General features: G+C 38.9%; 3 protein-coding genes across 3 annotated transcripts; 1 reads left to right on the forward strand and 2 right to left on the reverse strand. All coding sequences in view use genetic code 12, as the record gives it.

Annotated features, from left to right (window-relative positions):
* Positions 1-193: 193 nt before the first annotated feature.
* PMT6 (dolichyl-phosphate-mannose-protein mannosyltransferase) lies at positions 194-2,494 on the forward strand (the record flags this gene model as incomplete). Its single annotated transcript, XM_036807562.1, has 1 exon — positions 194-2,494. The coding sequence occupies one exon, from the start codon at positions 194-196 to the stop codon at positions 2,492-2,494; it is 2,301 nt and encodes a 766-aa protein (XP_036664386.1).
* A 7,073-nt stretch (positions 2,495-9,567) lies between these two features.
* Positions 9,568-12,606, reverse strand: ATG1 (serine/threonine protein kinase; the record flags this gene model as incomplete). The annotated part of the gene is made up of 1 exon (XM_036807563.1): positions 9,568-12,606. One exon carries the CDS (start codon positions 12,604-12,606, stop codon positions 9,568-9,570), a length of 3,039 nt encoding a protein of 1,012 aa, XP_036664387.1.
* A 3,343-nt stretch (positions 12,607-15,949) lies between these two features.
* On the reverse strand, positions 15,950-17,827 carry CPAR2_302000 (leucine-rich repeat domain-containing protein; the record flags this gene model as incomplete). Its single annotated transcript, XM_036807564.1, has 1 exon — positions 15,950-17,827. The coding sequence occupies one exon, from the start codon at positions 17,825-17,827 to the stop codon at positions 15,950-15,952; it is 1,878 nt and encodes a 625-aa protein (XP_036664388.1).
* Between the last annotated feature and the right edge of the window lie 334 nt (positions 17,828-18,161).

An 18,161-nucleotide genomic window follows, 5' to 3' on the forward strand; every position in this document is an offset into this window, starting at 1 on the left:
TATATCAACATATTTAATATAGATTAAAATGGGCGGAGCATTGTAAAAGCCGATCTCTGTAAAAAAAAAAAAAAAAAAAAAAAAAAGCAGGTTGTGAATCAGTGAGAAATGCTTGATACTTTAAAAGAAACATACAACATCATTTGACAACGCACTAGTTCCATTACGTGAACACCACGGTCAATTGTGCAATATGTCAGGACTACTGAATGAAACAGTACCTGTATCTCTTTCTACAGGCTTTTCCAAAAATCATGAAGAATCAGTCATTCGCAGAAAACAAACTACATTGAATCAACACCAATCCTACAACATGAGACAAAAGAAACTTGACGAAGACGATGAAATTAGGGACATTATAGAAAAAACTTCAAAGTTGCAGATACAGAGCCAGCTGTCGATATCTTCAAAGTTCATCAAATTTTTCAGTCCCTTGATTCTAACGGCTTTATCAGCCTTGGTTCGAATATATCGTATCGATGCAGCCAAGTACGTGGTTTGGGATGAAGCACATTTTGGTAAATTTGCCTCCTACTATTTGAAAAGGGAATTCTATTTCGACGTTCATCCTCCCTTGGGCAAACTTCTTGTTGCTCTTTCGGGATACTTGGCAGGATATGATGGGAACTTTGTGTTTGAGAGTGGTAAAGAGTTTCCTGATTCTATGGACTTTGTGTTTATGCGGGTTTTCAATTGTGTTTTTGGTATACTAGTCACACCGTTGGCATACAGAACGGCGGTGTTGGCGGGTTTCAGTCATTGGACGTGTTGGTTTATATCATTAATGGTTATATTTGAGCAATTGTCATTAACCTTGTCCAAGTTCATCTTGCTCGATTCGATGTTGCTTTTTTTTACTGTATTTACTTTTTTTTGCTTGATCAACCTCCACCAGGCATGTGTTCAACAAAAGGAATTTTCTAAAGCCGGGCTCAAATGGTTTATACTAACAGGAGTTTCAATTGGATGCGTTTGTTCTGTAAAGTGGGTTGGCCTTTTTGTTACCGTATTGGTAGGGTTGTATATAGTGTATGATTTGATGGTAAAGTTTTTCCAATTGACCTCAACTGATTCCATGAATTTGAAGTCGTATGTGAAACACTGGTTACTAAGAGTTGCTTCATTGATCTTTGTTCCAATCGTTATTTATATGCTCGCTTTTAAAGTTCATTTTATGGTGTTGAATCATACTGGTCCTGGAGATGGTTCTATATCTACGCTACTACAAGCATCACTAATTGGAAATAATTTACAATTTGGACCACGAACTGTTGCTGATGGCTCGATTGTAACAATTCGCTCGCAGGGTTTGTCTCCCAACTTGTTACATTCACATCCTCACAGTTATCCTGAAGGTTCAGGCGATCAACAAATCACCACATACGGATTCAAGGATGAAAACAACGAATTTGAAGTCGAACTTGCCAGTGGCTCAAAGCTTGGTGAGTTTATAACTCAGGATAGCTCCATCAGGATAAAACACGTCAAAACTGGGTATTACTTGGGAGCACAACCGATTGCAGCACCAATTACCAAAAAATATTTCGAAGTTTCCTGTTCACCTTTATCAAATGTATCATTTACAGCCCATGACTGGGTACTCGACATACAATCGCAAGAGATTTCTCGATCAAAACATTTCCAAGATGAAAACGAATTGGAGTTACATCCCATCTCAACAGCATTCCGATTGAAACATAAAGAACTTGGATGTTTTCTCGCCACCACGGGTAACTCATTACCTTCATGGGGTTACCAACAAGGTGAAGTTGTTTGCAAATACCCTTTTTTTTCCCAGGACAAAACCACATGGTGGAATGTAGAAGAACACCGCAATGAACATTTGCCAACTCCTGAAACTGAATATGTTCCTCCAAATCCGAAATTTTGGAAGGAATTTGTGCTTTTAAATTATGGAATGATGGCGTCAAATAATGCTCTTGTTCCCGACCCAGACAAATTTGATAAATTGAGTTCTGAGTGGTGGGAATGGCCAATTTTAAATACTGGATTAAGAATGTGCGGATGGGGTGATGATGACACCAAGTTTTTCTTGATGGGGAACCCAGTTGTTACTTGGTTGTCGAATATTGGAATTGTTTTTGGTGCAATTTATATGTTGTTTACATTGTTCAAATATCAAAGACAATGTGAAAACACCGGCATCTTAACTGATACCTTGATTGCTCAGTGTATTTTACCAATTCTTGGATGGGTATTGCACTATTTACCCTTTATCGTCATGGGAAGAGTCAAGTATTTGCATCATTATGTTCCTGCTTTATATTTTGCAATCTTCCTGACGGGGTTTTTCATGGATAAACTAGCTGGACGCAATAGGTACGTGCCTCGAGTTTTCAAACTTGTCATTTATATAGTGGTTTATGCTTCGATTGTTTTTGCTTTTTGGTATTTAAAAGATCTCGCTTTTGGTATGGAAGGATCTTCGAAGCACTATCGAAAATTGAAATTGTTGAACAGTTGGATGATCTAAGCTGTACTAGCTTCATTTCTCCGTTGGTATAGAAGGTGATCACTATATAGATTTACAAGTAGCTCACTAAAAAAAAAAATCAAATTCAACAAAGCTACAATAGACAATTTCTAGTGGGCTCCCCTGCATTCCCTAACACAAGATCCTTCACACCGTTAACGCTTCAGCATTCACGCGATGCTCTGCATTTAGTCTTCCGACATCAAAATCTGCGACAATGAATGTGTACAAGCGCCTGTAATACACCTCCACTTAGAAGCGGCGAATCTACTGCACCAAAATCTCTGAGGCTCCAGTAACGCATAATATGGTAGCAAAACTGCCAGATCCTGCACCCACCTGGTTTGGAAAGCTCCCACACGTCAGCTCGAGCTTGATTCTCGTTTTTCGGTGTTAACGCATGTGTCTAAACTATGTAAACTCTAAACCTCACTGATAACAGCCTCAAGAAGGAAAAGGACCCGAGATGTCTGTAGCTTAAGCTGCAGCATAACATGTGCTTGGAAGTGAAACGTATAGCTGCAAAAAAGATGTTTCGATCAGGTTTCGATTAGGTGCAATTTTTTTTGGTGAGAGTGGCTTGTATAGTGCACCACTTTTAGGGGGGAAGAAAGAATGTGTGTGCACTTTGTTTTTGTGCATAAACAAGTTCCCACACAAGATTGCAGTAATTGAACACAACTTCCTCTTTAAAGGGTAACTGTGAATCTGCTATCTTCCAATACGGGACATCACAATCATTATGGAAATTACCGTAATGATTAGAGGATGGTGAATACTATGCCTGATGCCTGCCAATTACGACTAAGTTTCGAGACACGGGTTCAGTAATACTGATGTGCCAGTTTTAGGCACCAAATGGCGATCTATCATCCAATCGAGTGTGCAGATAGTAATCAATCAATCAAGCTGGAGTACCATTAAATGTGAATCTCAAAGAGGTGGATGGAGGCTACATTTGTTAGGGGTTAACGAGCCAACAAGCTATCTCGGTCACAGTGCGAGGTGTACCTCGGCTACACTAATTGATTACGCAGTCAGTATTCAGTGTATTTGTCTGGGTCACAACCGTTTGATGAAGTTGATGAAGTTGCAAAAGGTGGACGTTTCAGACATGATGGATACTGATAATGATATCTTGGCCCACAACCAAACTGCACGTTTCTGGATCCCGAAATGAACCAATCAACTTATGCGATTGCTCTAGTTTTCAACTTGCTGCAAGGGTCGCTGCTTGTGGTCGCAGCCAAACTTCTGTCAATGAAAGAACCTGGCACCAAGATAACTTATTCTAAAGTCAGATTGGTGGATGAGGGAAACCATACGAGATCCAATCATGAGCACTGTGGTGATCGTAATCCAAGTGGACCCCCAACCCTGTCTATTCATGGACCAACCCAGAAGCATTTGAAAGTTCATGCAGCCACATTCGATGAATGGCGTCATAGAAAAGAGAGGGAGACAAACTCATTGGAACTGAAGCAGACTCGCTGTGGAATACTTTTCAATGGAAATACTAGCTAGCCCAATATGTTTAAAGATACTATCTGATACACACCTGCCACCTCCTGATGGTTGTCACAGATGATCAAAAACCTGAGTGAAGCGACTGCAAGGTGCTTTTTGAGAATATTCTCCACTGGTGATGACTTGGCAATTACAAAACGGGACATGCTATTTCAAGTAAATTGTGAATTATCGATTAGAGAACATAAACCAAGCAGCAGATCTCAATGTGAAGGCAGTCAAAAGTCTCGCTCCACCCAGGTGAAGCTTTGCCGCACCGGAACATGCAACAAGGAAGCAGACAACCATGGAAAGAAGGAAACTAATGTATGCAAAGTAGCCGCAAATGAACACAAAAGGAGAGAATAAACAAAAGACGACGACGATCGGTCTGATTGTGCACCCTGGTCCTACTAAAGGCAGAGGTGATGGCACCCATGCAAAATAAGCATTAACTTAGAAAAAAGAGCTTAAACTATCAAACGAAACAGGAGGTTCGCTCCCATATTGAAAAACAGTAACTGGATATTATCGCGTACCCACGAGATGATGACATTTGAATACAACATTATCTCTTTTTTTTTTTTGTAATATATCTACGTCTTGTATATTTGCACGATCACACTGGAAATTAACCTCAGCATAGCACGCACCCACACAGAAGTATTCATTGCCTCCGGTCATCAATGCAAGTTGCACCTCCACCGTAACCTTTTTACACCCTCATCGCATCCTTAGCGCAAAGATTTCGCTCCCAAGCTCCAATGATATTACACCCGTACACCAACGGTTTTGCACCCGTACAGGAACGATTTTGTGTTTACTCACTATACTTAAACCAAGGGTAATTGCATCCACACATCATGCAAATGTTCATCAAGCACAAAGGCATCCATACCGACAACAGTTAGTGTTTCCAAGCATGAATAAAAAAAATTTGGCCATACAAGCGAGACACATAGGCAACACAGTACCTCACATTGAGTGCTGAAAGAAGTTGCCCAGGGGCTAAAAAAACGGAATGTGTAAAGATCCAACTCCGATTTGGTGCACATCTGTGGCATAAGTTCCCGACCCCAAGGCACAAAATCAAACATGTAGGAACCATCACAATTTTTGAGCATCACAAATACAATTTTAAACAAACGAAACAATTGATACGTAGTATATTTAGTAAAGTAGCTAACTAAATTGAAGCGTCTTGGACAACCAATTCCAGAAGGGGGATTCGTTGCTTGTTGCTCTGAGGGGCAGACCACTGCATTTCATAGAAACTTGTTTGGTTAAGTTCACCAATATTGGTTTAAGATGATCAGAGCATAAAGAAAAGTGAACAAATTCTGCATTTTCTTTGAAACATCGGAAACGCCACCATGTGAGGGGGATATAATTTAAGAACTAAAATAAGAAAGAACTCAGCTTTCAAGAAGAATTTCAAAATAAAGATATGAGAGAGGTAGTTGAGATCAGTTTCATCGGATGCTTTCTGGGTATGCTACAAACTTTTCATAGGTTTTTGTTGCCATTACTTGTCGGAATTCAAAAGTATCTTGTTTGAAGATTAATTTCAGGGACATTGTAGAGTACGAAAAAATAATTGCATATAAAATTCTCGCAAGATGTAGGTCCTAGCAGTCGAATAAGTTGCGTTGAGGCCAAGCAAAGTTTTATGGTGTTCGATAGACGTGGAGTTAATCTAGTCGTTGTTTTTTTAAATCTAACCCGATAGATCTTTTTTTAGTATTACTCTTCACAATTTGCTATTAATTTTCCTAAATCCTTCTTCAAATCTCTAGTCTTTCATTGGACAAATAAACGGTGAAGTTTATGCTTTTGCGCTTTTTACTATATCAAATCGAACCTCTCTATCGTAAGCCACGTCATTCACCAACTCCAGCTTTAGGTTTACATTTGAAACTTTACTTGCCATGAGTATAGTTCAAAAGGGCATAGCTTACTAACATAGCATTGGCTGGTCCTCAAGAGACTGCATTCCCGTTCAATGTTAAGCAAATATTAGTAGGATTTGAATGTTGTCCAATCTAGAATATCTCCAATCCTAGATCCTTTGTGTGTAAACCTTAATATTCTAGAGTTACCTGTGCGCCAGTGCACCAAAGTGGTTTCCAGTTTAATTCGTTGCTTCTTTTGTTTTACTTAATATTTTATACAAAAATCAGTTTAGTATGTTTATAAGATCTAATACGTTATGCAAAAAGTCGTGATCTTGTTCATGCTACAATTCCAGTCTCTTGTCTCGGAATCAAGCTCTCATGACACAGACTTGTACCAAATCGGAGCCGCATTCGCTCAGTATTTGTGACTCCAGGGTTTGGTTTTTCTCTCTTTACTAACCACATAGTCTCTTGTAATTATCCTGGGAGTTTTAAGTACGGGGTCAAGTTTTTTCCCTGGCATTCATATGCACCGACAACTGGGGTACGGATGCGTTTGTTGTTGATGAAGGGGTGTAAAATTGATTTGGGTGAGCACTCATTTTTGGTTCGTGAACGTGTTTCGAGTGCTGATGAGGTTTATATTTGGTGTGTGGATGCAAAATAGTTTATGTATAAATGCGAGGTTTTTGCGATTAATAAGGATAAGAAAAAGTTGCGGTCCGGGTGCAGCTCATTCTGGTGTGTGGTTGCACTGAGAGATGAGACAAACTACTAGGGCTGTTCAATATACAGGACGTAGAGAGGTTACAGAGACGATATAGCTTTGAATTCAGATGTCCATAGTCACTGGCATCGTCAAGTTGATTATCGTGGACCATGGAGGCAATCATCATTTTCTGTGTACGTAACAATAGCCAACTAATACTGCCCTTCAATGTTAAAGCGAGCTCTCTGTTTGGTATTTTCAGTGTAAACTCGTCTTTCCAAGTCAAGTGGATGCTTTCTTTGCATGGGCGCCATTAACTCTGCTCCTTTTGTGACCAGAGTGCATAAACAAGTTTAGTTTTCGCTGGCTAAGACTCTCCACTTGTGTCCATGTGTGGCTACTTTGCAAATGTTAGTTTCCTTCTTTCCATGGTTGTCTGCTTCCTTGTTGCATGTTCCGGTGCGGCAAAGCTTCACCTGGGTGGAGCGAGACTTTTGACTGCCTTCACATTGAGATCTGCTGCTTGGTTTATGTTCTCTAATCGATAATTCACAATTTACTTGAAATAGCATGTCCCGTTTTGTAATTGTCAAGTCATTAGCAGTGGTGGATATTCTCAAAAAGCACCTCACATTCGGTCCACTCAGGATAACGATAATTTGTGAGAACCATCAGGAAGTAACAGGTGTGTATCAGATAGTATCTATAAACATATTGGGCTCGTCAGTATTTCCATTGAAAAGTATTCCACAACGAGTCTGTTTCAGTTCCAATGAGTTGGTCTCCCTCTCTTATTTATGACGCAATTCACTGAATGTGGCTGCATGAACTTTCAAATGCTTCTGGGTTGGTCCATGAATAGAGAGTGTTGGGGGTCCACTTGGATGACGATCACCACAATGCTCATGATTGGATCTCGTATGGTTTCCCTCATCCACCAATCTGACTTTAGAATATGTTGTCTTCTTGTAAGGATCTTGCATTTCATTGACAGAAGTTTGGTTGCAACCACAATCAGCGACCCTTGCAGCAAGTTGAAACTAGAGCAATCGCATAAGTTGATTGGTTCATTTCGGGATCCAGAAACGTGCAGTTTGGTTTTGGGCCAAGATATCATTATCAGTATCCATCATGTCTGAAACGTCCACCTCTTGCAACTTCATCAACTTCATCAAACGGTTGTGACCCAAACAAATACATTAAATTCTGGCGGCAAAATTAATTGGTATACTTCTTTTACACCCCCACTGTGACCGACATAGTTACCGTAGCCACTGATCTTTGTCAACTGTAACCTCCATCCTCTTCATTCGTTTGATGATACTCCAGCTTGACTGATTGATTGTCATCTAGAGACTCAATTGGATGATAAATCTCAACCTTGGTGTATAAAACTGGCACATTAGTATTATTTAACTCGTGTCTCGAAACTTAACCTTGAATGGCATCAGACGTAGTATTCACCATCTTCTAGTGATTACAGTAATTTCTATAATGATTGTAATGTCCCGTATTGGAAGACAGAAAGTTCACAAGCTATCCTTTGAAGAGGAGGTGGTATTCAATTACTGCAATCTTGTGTGGGAATTTGTTATGCACAAAAACAAAGTGCACACACATTCTTTCTTCCCCCCTAAAAGTGGTGCACTATACAAACCACTCTCACCAAAAAAAATTGCACCTAATCGAAACCTGATCGAACATCTCTTTTGCAGCTATACGTTTCACTTCAGAGCACATGTTATGCTGCAGCTTAAGCTACAGACATCTCGGGTCCTTTTCCTTCTTGTGGCTGTTATCAGTGAGGTTTAGAGTTTATATATCGTAGACACATGCGTTAACACCGAAAAACGAGAATCAAGCTCGAGCTGACGTGTGGGAGCTTTCCAAACCAGGTGGGTGCAGAATCTGGCAGTTTTGCTACCATATTATGCGTTACTGGAGCCTCAGAGATTTTGGTGCAGTAGATTCGCCGCTTCTAAGTGGAGGTGTATTACAGGCGCTTGTACACATTCATGCCTGCAACACTGCTGCGGCGGCTGGTTGAGTGCAAGGACAGTCTCTACATTGACGTTTTTATTTCTTTCGAGAGCCCCACATTGTCTCCTGGATTTCATGATGCTTTACAAACTCGATGCACGTACGTTTTGATCAGTGCATCCTGTACTTTAGAGAAATGAAAGTAAAGCTGACTAAAACCTGAGAACTAAAAAGTGAAACAGTACAGGTTAGTATTTAAAGCCCTCGAGTTTGCCAACTCTTTTTAACAGCAAGTATTATTGGGATCAGTATGGGGAAATATGTTAGCTAGTTGCATACTTTGGATAAATTGTCACAATGACGTAGATAATTGTGTCGTTTTTAGTATCAGGATTTGTGTCTTTGTGGGGAGGCATGAACAATTATGTATGATTAAAGAGAAAAAAATAAATACATTGCAACACGCTTTGTTTTGCAACAATAATTGTACACGACTATATACACCATTTTATCATTGTCTTTGGTTTAATTACAAATATAATACAATAAAATGAGTCTCAAAACTATCTAAGAAGAAATATATATTGTAATTCATGTCTTTGCAACCTCCACTCTATGGAAGTAGTATTATTCTTTGCATAAGTTTCGCATTTATACATATAAAACTAGTTACAAGACTGGTCAATATGGATAGATTTAACCTACCCATATGGCATTTTTATACTATGAGAAGACACTAGAGTGAACAAATGACCTTACTTAATTGCGCAAATTATTCGCTACAATCTTCATCATCCACAAACGTCAAAAACAATATAATTTCAAAAACCATAATTGCATTAGAAAATACTTTCACTCTATTAAATCCGCCAGAAATGAAAATTCATTGAAAAAAAAAAAAAAGAAAACGGAGTAAACAAAAAACAATCCCAAACAATTGATTCAAGCATAAAACATGGCACCTGCAAAGTCTCCCCGAACCCCTACATTGATTCCATTTTCTTCTTCAAAACCGACAACCTGTTGCCAATACTAACGATGAATTTCTCAACCATTATTTTATCCTCATTATCCAACTTGTGTTCATTGGCGTGGTCATCCGTGGGTTCATCTTCATCCAAAAGCAGCTCGAGCATCCAGATCGCGGTACTATATGCCAATTCACAACCTTTCAAGTCTTCCTTCACCAACTCATTAACCGCTGCATTTCTGGACATCTCCAATGCTCTATCAAAAATCAATCTCTCAGCTATCACCTTTCGTGAATCAGGCTCGTTTTCAGGTATGGACTGGAGATCCTCATCTTTCGCAATGGCTTTATTAGCCTCTTGTAGCCTCAACTTTACAAATTCTGCTTTTTCCAAACATTCATTGAACTTATCTCTTATCCATTGGACCAATTGATTTATCTTCATTGTTACCCGAACATCCCGTTTTGCGTCATGAACATCGCCAAGATCAGCGCCTACTGCATTGTTGAACAGGTCATACCACCATTCACTGGCAACTGACATTCCTTTCGCCAAGAGTGACAAAGCTTTCACGTAAAGAACAATGCCTTCTTCACATATGGTACGAACAATTTTAGGAGGCAAAGCGTCATTTTGATTCAAGAAATCGTGACCCGCATCATCAGACGAAGGAGGGCTGGGAATCAATTGACTGAATTTCACATCAGCGAATAAGTTCACTGCATGCGACTTCGTAGCAATGGTTTCCAATTTATTCAAGACAATTTCATCAGGGGTAAGTTGTTTATCATCTCCAGGGATTGTGGTAGCCAATGTCGACGATACTGGAAGATTCAACTTTTGCAAAAGATTGTTGTTGGCAAAGTTAGGACTAGACATTACTGTTGAAAATGATGCGCTTTTGTTGTTGCTATTTTGACCATCGGTTCCTTCTTCAGTTGTTGCAGTACTCTGGGTTGCTTGATTGCTCAAGAATGGGACATTGTTTGCTCCGAATAGGCGATGCAGAGCAAGACCAATCGCTTTGCTCAAGGCATTTGTAGGCGATATAGAAATAGATATTCGGCGATCAGTAAAGCTGGGTCTTCGTTGGTATCCACCAGATGAATTTTTGCGATTCTTTTGTAAAGATCGATGTTGTTCTTTAGATCTACCCTCACCAAAGTGGTCCCTTGGATCACTCATCGCATCGGCACCGGCGCCTGCACGAGCAAGCTCATCAGCCACTGCGTTGACCTCAACAACTCTTTTTTCCACAACCACGTAGTCCTTTTCAAGAATCAAGTCATCCCTTCTTGGTTTGAAACGGGTTGGATTCTTATTAACTATTGACTGACTAAGGTGTTCCGGGTCAGGACTATTATTGTCAATTAATCTTTTGATATCATCATCATGTGAAGGTTCATCTCTGAATCCGTCTTGGCGAAAGCCTCCTTGGGCAATCTTATCGCCATCATTTCTTTTCTCGTTGTTATTCACGTCAGCTTTGCCCAACTCAAAACCGTTTGTAGGAGCCTTATCCGATTCAGTCTTGGTAATACTCTGTTTTGTCTGGTTACGCATCAGAAGAGGGGCTGTCTCTTGTGTATTGTGACTAAATGCAGGTGTCATCGGAGTTACCGTGGCATCATTTTTGACAAACTGAGACCTCTCTGATGGCTTGATGGGACTAATGTATTCACTGATAAACAAGTCCTCGTCCATATTGGACGTTTCTAAAGGCTTATCAGTGTCATCCAAATCGCAAGTAATCAAATCATCATTGAAAAACTCTTGAAACGAAATTCTTTCAGTGGGATTATACTTCAAAAGCGACTTAATCAACTGCTTCAATGATTCTGGGACTTCAGCAGCCGATGGGAACTTTATCCTATCATTAGCTTTTTCAATATTCCTCAATAGCTCGATATGGTTCCCCGCTTTGAACGGTGGCTTGCCAACAGCCATCTCATACAACACAGCTCCTACTGACCATAAATCTGCTTTAGCATTGTATTTCTCATAACGCAATATTTCAGGAGCCATGTAAAGGGGAGATCCACATAAAGTTTCCGCCATCGATGTTGAAGGTAGAAATCTAGCAAATCCAAAGTCAGCAATTTTTAAAATTGGTAATTCCCACATACCACTATAGCTACCGTCAATAAATTCTTGTTTTGAATGTAAAGGAGGGCACAAGAGTAAATTTTGCGGTTTAATGTCACGATGTACCAAGCTTTTTTCCCTCAAAAACAGTAAAGCTGATGCTAGCTGACGAAGAAAGTGCAAAATCAATACTTGATTCAATCCATGTGAATTAGGTGGTGAGGGATATCTTTGCAATAAACTTGAAATAACGGGATGAGTCTTGACGAGCTGACTTCTTCTTCGTATGAAATAAGACAAATCTCCCATTGAGCAGTAATCCATAACCAAATGGAAATGAGCAGCAGTTTGTTTATAATCAAGTAACCCTACTATATGAGGATGTTTCATTGTTTTCAAAATTTGAATTTCAATCTCCAAATTCTCGACAAGCTTTTTTGACTTCAATTTGGATCGGTACACCGACTTGATAGCCACTGGTTTATTAGTGGTCGTATCATAACCTTTGTATACGATAGCAAAAGATCCCTTGCCAATTTCACGTCCTATTGCATAGATCCCAATATAATCAGTTTTGCCAGTAGTTGTTGCATTCGAGGCTAGACTAGCAGATAGTGTAGATGTGGCTGTGGTACTGGCTGTTGCAGTTGAAGTTGCCTGAGAAACAGCAGGTACTCGTGTTGCTCTGTCGTTGTAGAAAGGGGGTTGTTGCATGGGAGATTGTTGCTGTGGCGTCGTTGTTGGTGCAGACGTTATTGTTGTGGCTCCTGCTGTTGTTGCTGCTGCTACTGCTGCTACTGTATTGGGGAAATGGTGTTGGATAAAGCGATTACTAACACCAAAAGGTGATTGTTGTTGTTGTTGTTGTTGTTGTTGTTGTCGTTGTTGTTGTCGTTGTTGGTGTTGATGCAACTGATTTTGGTGGTGGTTATTTTGAGGTATTGATTGTTTATGGTTGTCTGACATTTTTAGTACCAAGTCATCTACTAATGAAACTTACTTTCAGACAAGGAAGCTAGTTACAGTAGTAATAGTAATCGTTTTCTTTCTTTTTTTTTGTAGATTCTAGTGTGGTGTGCAATGTAGTGAGGTTGATGAAAATGTGTTTGCCACTGGTGTATGTATTGAGTGCTGTACAGTGTTGTGAGTAAGTAAGTGAGTAAGTAAGTGAGTAAGTAAGTAAGTAAGTAAGTGAGTAAGTGAGTTGTACCAAAACTAAAAACTAAAAACTAAAAAAAAATAAAAATAAAAAAATAAAAAGATTAAAATGATAAACACTGTGTGTGTACTGTATGTAAAGTAAGAGTGTTTGTATATACATTATAACGTTATAACTTGTATAAACTATATTAGTAATATATCTATTGTACACTGTATAATATAAATGTATTACAATAACCTATAACAAATACATAGACTGTATACTACGTTATCATGTATGTACTATGACTAATCGAATACTCAAACATGTAACACATTTAGTTATTGAATAATAGTTGTATAGTAATATATACATATATCTCTTAACCTCTTACTGTATTGTACCAATTAAAACTGTAATATACAGTATACATATATATAGAACGATAAAAGAGATAGAGATAGAGATAGAGATAAAGAGAGAGTTTTTTTTTAAAAAAAAAAAAAAAAGAATGACGCAAAACAAAACAGACACGAGGAATTTATCAATATTGTCACAAGATAAGAAAGCACGACAATGATTCAGAAACTAACATACAGTGTGCGTACTCGTTTATATATGTTATAGTTTTCTATCTATCCATATATATATATATATTACTGTAGCTTATCGTTAGCTTTAGGCAATTGCGCAAACAACTTTACTTTATAAATATAAAGTACATGATTAATTTGCTCTCAGCAAATATGTTTATACACAACAAACAACTTTTGGTGTCGATTGTCGTGGACTTGTCATAACTAATGCGCGACACGACACATAAGGACCTAACTTTAGTATCTCCATTTGCTATATACTTAGGTTTATATCAATACATCCCTTAGCTTAATAACACGAACTCATGATCTTCGCAATCGCTATACTACACAATCCCAATAGTTCGACTCAGAGTAGCGGTGTCGTTAGAAAACCCCAAGAAGGCGATATTCAGCAGAAGTGACTCTATGACAGCTATGTAAATTTGATCATATGAGATGTCATGACAATAGCACTTTAGAAAATCATCAAACTTGCGCTTTGAAGTTCTTCTATGATACTTGATTTTAGTTAAATAAAGAAGCATTCTTCTAGGATTGAGAGCAATGAAACCTAACAGAACACGAAACAACATTGTTTGAAAGGTGCATTAATTCATTAAACACTATATACAAAAAAAAATTAAAGTTTGAGCAACATCTAGGCAACATCTAGGCAACATCTAGGCAACATCTAGGCAACATAAGAAACCCAATTGGAGGATTATCTTCAATTCAGCTTTCAATTATGGATAACATGTGGGACAATATACGATGGAGTAGAAACCACGTACCGTTTCATCATCATCGTCTGGATTTGGACTTATACTTGCATGGCTGGCCAGACCACACACCTTGCCAATGCAGATAATTTCAGACAAAATATGATACACTCGGTTTGAAAAACCTTCTCCATCGCTTCAACAACATTTCAATTCTCAACTTAACCTTCTTGCAAGGCGCATCAATGAGGTTGGCTGGATTTATCTCCACACTCACAGTTTCGGCGCCGCTTGTTTCACCAAAGTCGCTTGCATCATTTGCGCCGCTGGCTTCTTCGCTGTATAAATCAGAAAAGGAATATTATGAGGTCCCAATAAGCAGGGACAGTAACATTCGTGAACCGTGGTACTGATACGTAGTTTGCATTTAATTGGAGGTCCTCGATTTCATCGTCCAACGCTTTATCGGCTACTTGTAGCTCAAAAAGAGGAACCACAGATAGACAGTTTGAGTATACAAAGTGAGTAACTGAGAGATAGATAGTGTGTGTGCGTGTGTGTGTGTGTGTGTGTGTGTGTGTGTGTGTGTGTGTGTGTGTGTGTGTGTGTGTGTGTGTGTGTGTGTGTGTGTGTGTGTGTGTGTGTGTGTGCGCGTGTATGTTGGCTAGTCTTTTTCTTTCTTTTCCCAATTTCTCATTGAGGTTTGTGCACTACTTTTTGTGGGGGGATAGAGTTGCAACAAGAATTGATATTCATTACGCAAAATGTGTGTGGAGACAGTATAGCAGGCTATTCGATGAGGCAAGAAATCGATCTACATTCACTCTTGTCAGCAGTATAGTATAGTAGAGCAGAGAAAGCTCTAGGATGTGGGGGAGTCTGTTAATGTATTCACAACGTAATTAAGGGGAAACATTTAATCTCTACATTTTGCATCCATGAATGATAAACACCGCTCATTTTTATTAGAACACGGTGTGATTTGCCTATATAATTTGTTGGAAGCCCATATCAAAGCACTCGCATTCAACAGGGATGAACATTCACATCCTACAATCATTTTGAAGAATTTTGCTCAAGAATTTGAAAAAGAAGTTCTTGATTCCTTAAACTCAATCTTGAGATAAACGAGTTCCACTCAAGACGGCATGTTTACTCTAGAAGCTCTAGCCGCAGCTAGAGTACTTTCTTGAAATAGAACACATTTGCTACCTTAGTTGTGATTTGGGTTTCAGGCTTGAGAGTATTCGATTAAGTAAGCCTATTTTGCATCAATATCGTTACCCGGATCCAAGACTAGGCTGTTGTATAGTAGAACAATTAATTTTTCACCAACACCAGAACTCACACAACAGTTGTAATAAACGTATACCTTGTGCGAGATGAAACAACAAATGTATTCAATTTGTTTAGATTCATTTTCATTTAAGTTGCTCATGGCCCTTTTCTACACTTCTGTGGAAAATGAACCATTTCTCCATTATTTGTATACTCTTCACTAACCATCATCCCTTATAATTCATCAATTTTGTACTAGCTTCTTTTTCCCTCTATGTAAGTCTCTCATTTGACCCTGGGATATGTTATTTCTTCTTTTTTTCTTTTTTGCTTAGAAATTGGTGCAAATATAATGCAGACGGAATTCATACCTGTCAGGAACGAGTCATTAGGATTCGTCTTCGTTTAAACTGATGCCACTAATATTTTCTGCCTTTTATGGGGACACCAAAACAGAGACATAACAGAACGATTCATAGAGGTAAATGTAGGTTTATAATACGTTTTCTTACTACTTCACAGACTTTCTCTTGTGTAATTTCTTTTCCTTATATCCTCTCATGACATAGAAAGCGTACTAGATTCCATCTACTTTACTTTAGGCAAAACAACTCCCTTTTTATGGCTGAATTTCCCACGAGTTGCTCCAAGGTGATGATAACCGGGTTGTTTACCACACTTTGACCAATCATCCCTTTAGTATACAAAATCACCCTTTCTCCCACACGCTGCATATAAATATCCCTCACAAGGTGCGCATTCCTTTGCAAATTGATTGCTGGTAATCCATAATCACAAACTTGTTCGAACTCGAGCCAAAGTGCTTCAATGTTATTCCCCTCCAAACTCATATACTCTAGCTTTTTGGATTTGAGTTTGCCATTAGCCATCCGTATCAGATTTTCGGATAAATCCAAATGTATCAAGTTTACAAGACCGTTGATACAAGTGGGAACCATTTCAAGTTTGTTATCACCAAGACTCAATACTTTTATTGATGGCGGAAGATTAACATCCATAAATTGAAACTCATTCAGACTCAAATTAAGCTTCTTCAAATTACAATCCTTCATGATTGTGGCATCAAAAAATGTGAGGCTGTTCTCTGAAAGATCCAATTCTTCAATTGTAACTGGAAATTGAATACCATCCAAACTTTTCAAATTGCAACCATCGAGACTCAAGCACTTCAAAGTAGGTGGAAGTTTTAGGTTATCAACGATCAATGAAATATTCCCCTGTAGCCCTAATTTGTCTAGATTTAGAGCTTGGCCTTCGAAATTTGTCGATAAATCAACCTTTTCCAACTTATTACCGTTCAACGAAATAACTTTTATAGTACTTGGAAGCTTGATTTTGCAAACTGATTTCAATTCGTTATGGTCTAGGTCGAGCTCTTCCAAGTTTCGTGGGAAATTAACCGTATCGACAGAATTCAGCCGGTTGCACGCAATATCCAATGAGACCAAACATTGCGGGAACAACACATTATCCACTGAAGTTAACTCAGAGGATGATATATTCAACGACAACAAACTCTTGGGAAACACGGCACCATCAAATGAGCCAACAGGATTTTCCGTAAAGTGTAACTCTTTCACAGAGTCAGGAAACACAAATTGCTCGATATTCTCTCCAGGGGTCATACATAACAATTTAAGGTACTGCAACTTCTCAAGTCGTAAAAGTTTAAGAGCCGGCAGATTAGCTCTCCATTTTAAGTTGTTAATTTCTATATGTTTCAACTCTGGAGGCAAAGCATCTTCAAAAGGAGTAAATTCTGTAAATAGCCCCCCGGAAATTATTAATTCTTCCAAGCCCATAGGAAACAGCCAGATAAGCAGAGTGTCGTACACCAAATCAATTATATCTAATCTCTTCAAATGCTGAAATGGCAGCCAATGAAGGCTTCTTGCTGGTAGCCGTCGTGTGATACAACAGTGCGTGAGCGGGGTCGAAGCGACATCCATTAGTGCATGCGAAACTAGTTCCGTGGCATCCAAAGTCTCCAAATGAAAGTAAGGTTGCCACTCAAATGCCTTGGTATTGGCCTTTAGTTGCTCTGCGATGAATTTAGAAACTCTCGATACTGCGTTCTCCTCGACGGAAACATCATAAAAGTTAATGCGTTCCAATCGTGGTACCGAAGGTGATTTCAAGCTTTGCTCATATACAGTTGCCAGAAGATAGCACACCCACAAACATTTCAATGAAACGGGAAGTCTGTCTAAATCGAGGGTCTCCTTTGACCCGTTTCTATTGGAAACACACAAAAACTCAAGCTTAGTGCTCTTTAAATTCTCGAACATGCCAACCAGAAATCTTTCAAGATGTGCAAACTTTAACTCAGGAAAGCAGAGATCAATCTTTTTGACATTGCCAAACTTCGGACCAACATACAATCCATTTACAGATCCTATATGTAAAAAATAATCGAAGAACATGTTCAGTACCATCCTTGCCGTTTCCATCAAGATCAAGGGTCAACTTCACGTCTCCACCGGGTTCCAATTGTGTAGCTATTTCTTCTAACAGCTCTTCGTCGGCTAGGGACATGATCAAGTATGCGAGACTTATTACTACTGAAATCTTTTGGTTCACACAGTAGTTGTACATTGTAACAAAATCCTCCGGAGTCTTTAATAGCTGTAGATCTCTTTTATCGAAAAAGGTTTCGTCGTCGTCAAGATAGTCTTCAAGTTGTTCTGGATTCAAGATCCGATTATTGTATTGGGGCCTACTCGACTCAATAACATTATTGATGGTCGATTTGAAGTTGGGGTTCTCGTCAAGAAAGCTATGACT

This window comes from Candida parapsilosis, contig 005806 (genome assembly GCF_000182765.1).
Source record: "Candida parapsilosis strain CDC317 annotated contig 005806".
In the NCBI taxonomy this organism is placed as follows: domain Eukaryota; kingdom Fungi; phylum Ascomycota; class Pichiomycetes; order Serinales; family Debaryomycetaceae; genus Lodderomyces; species Lodderomyces parapsilosis.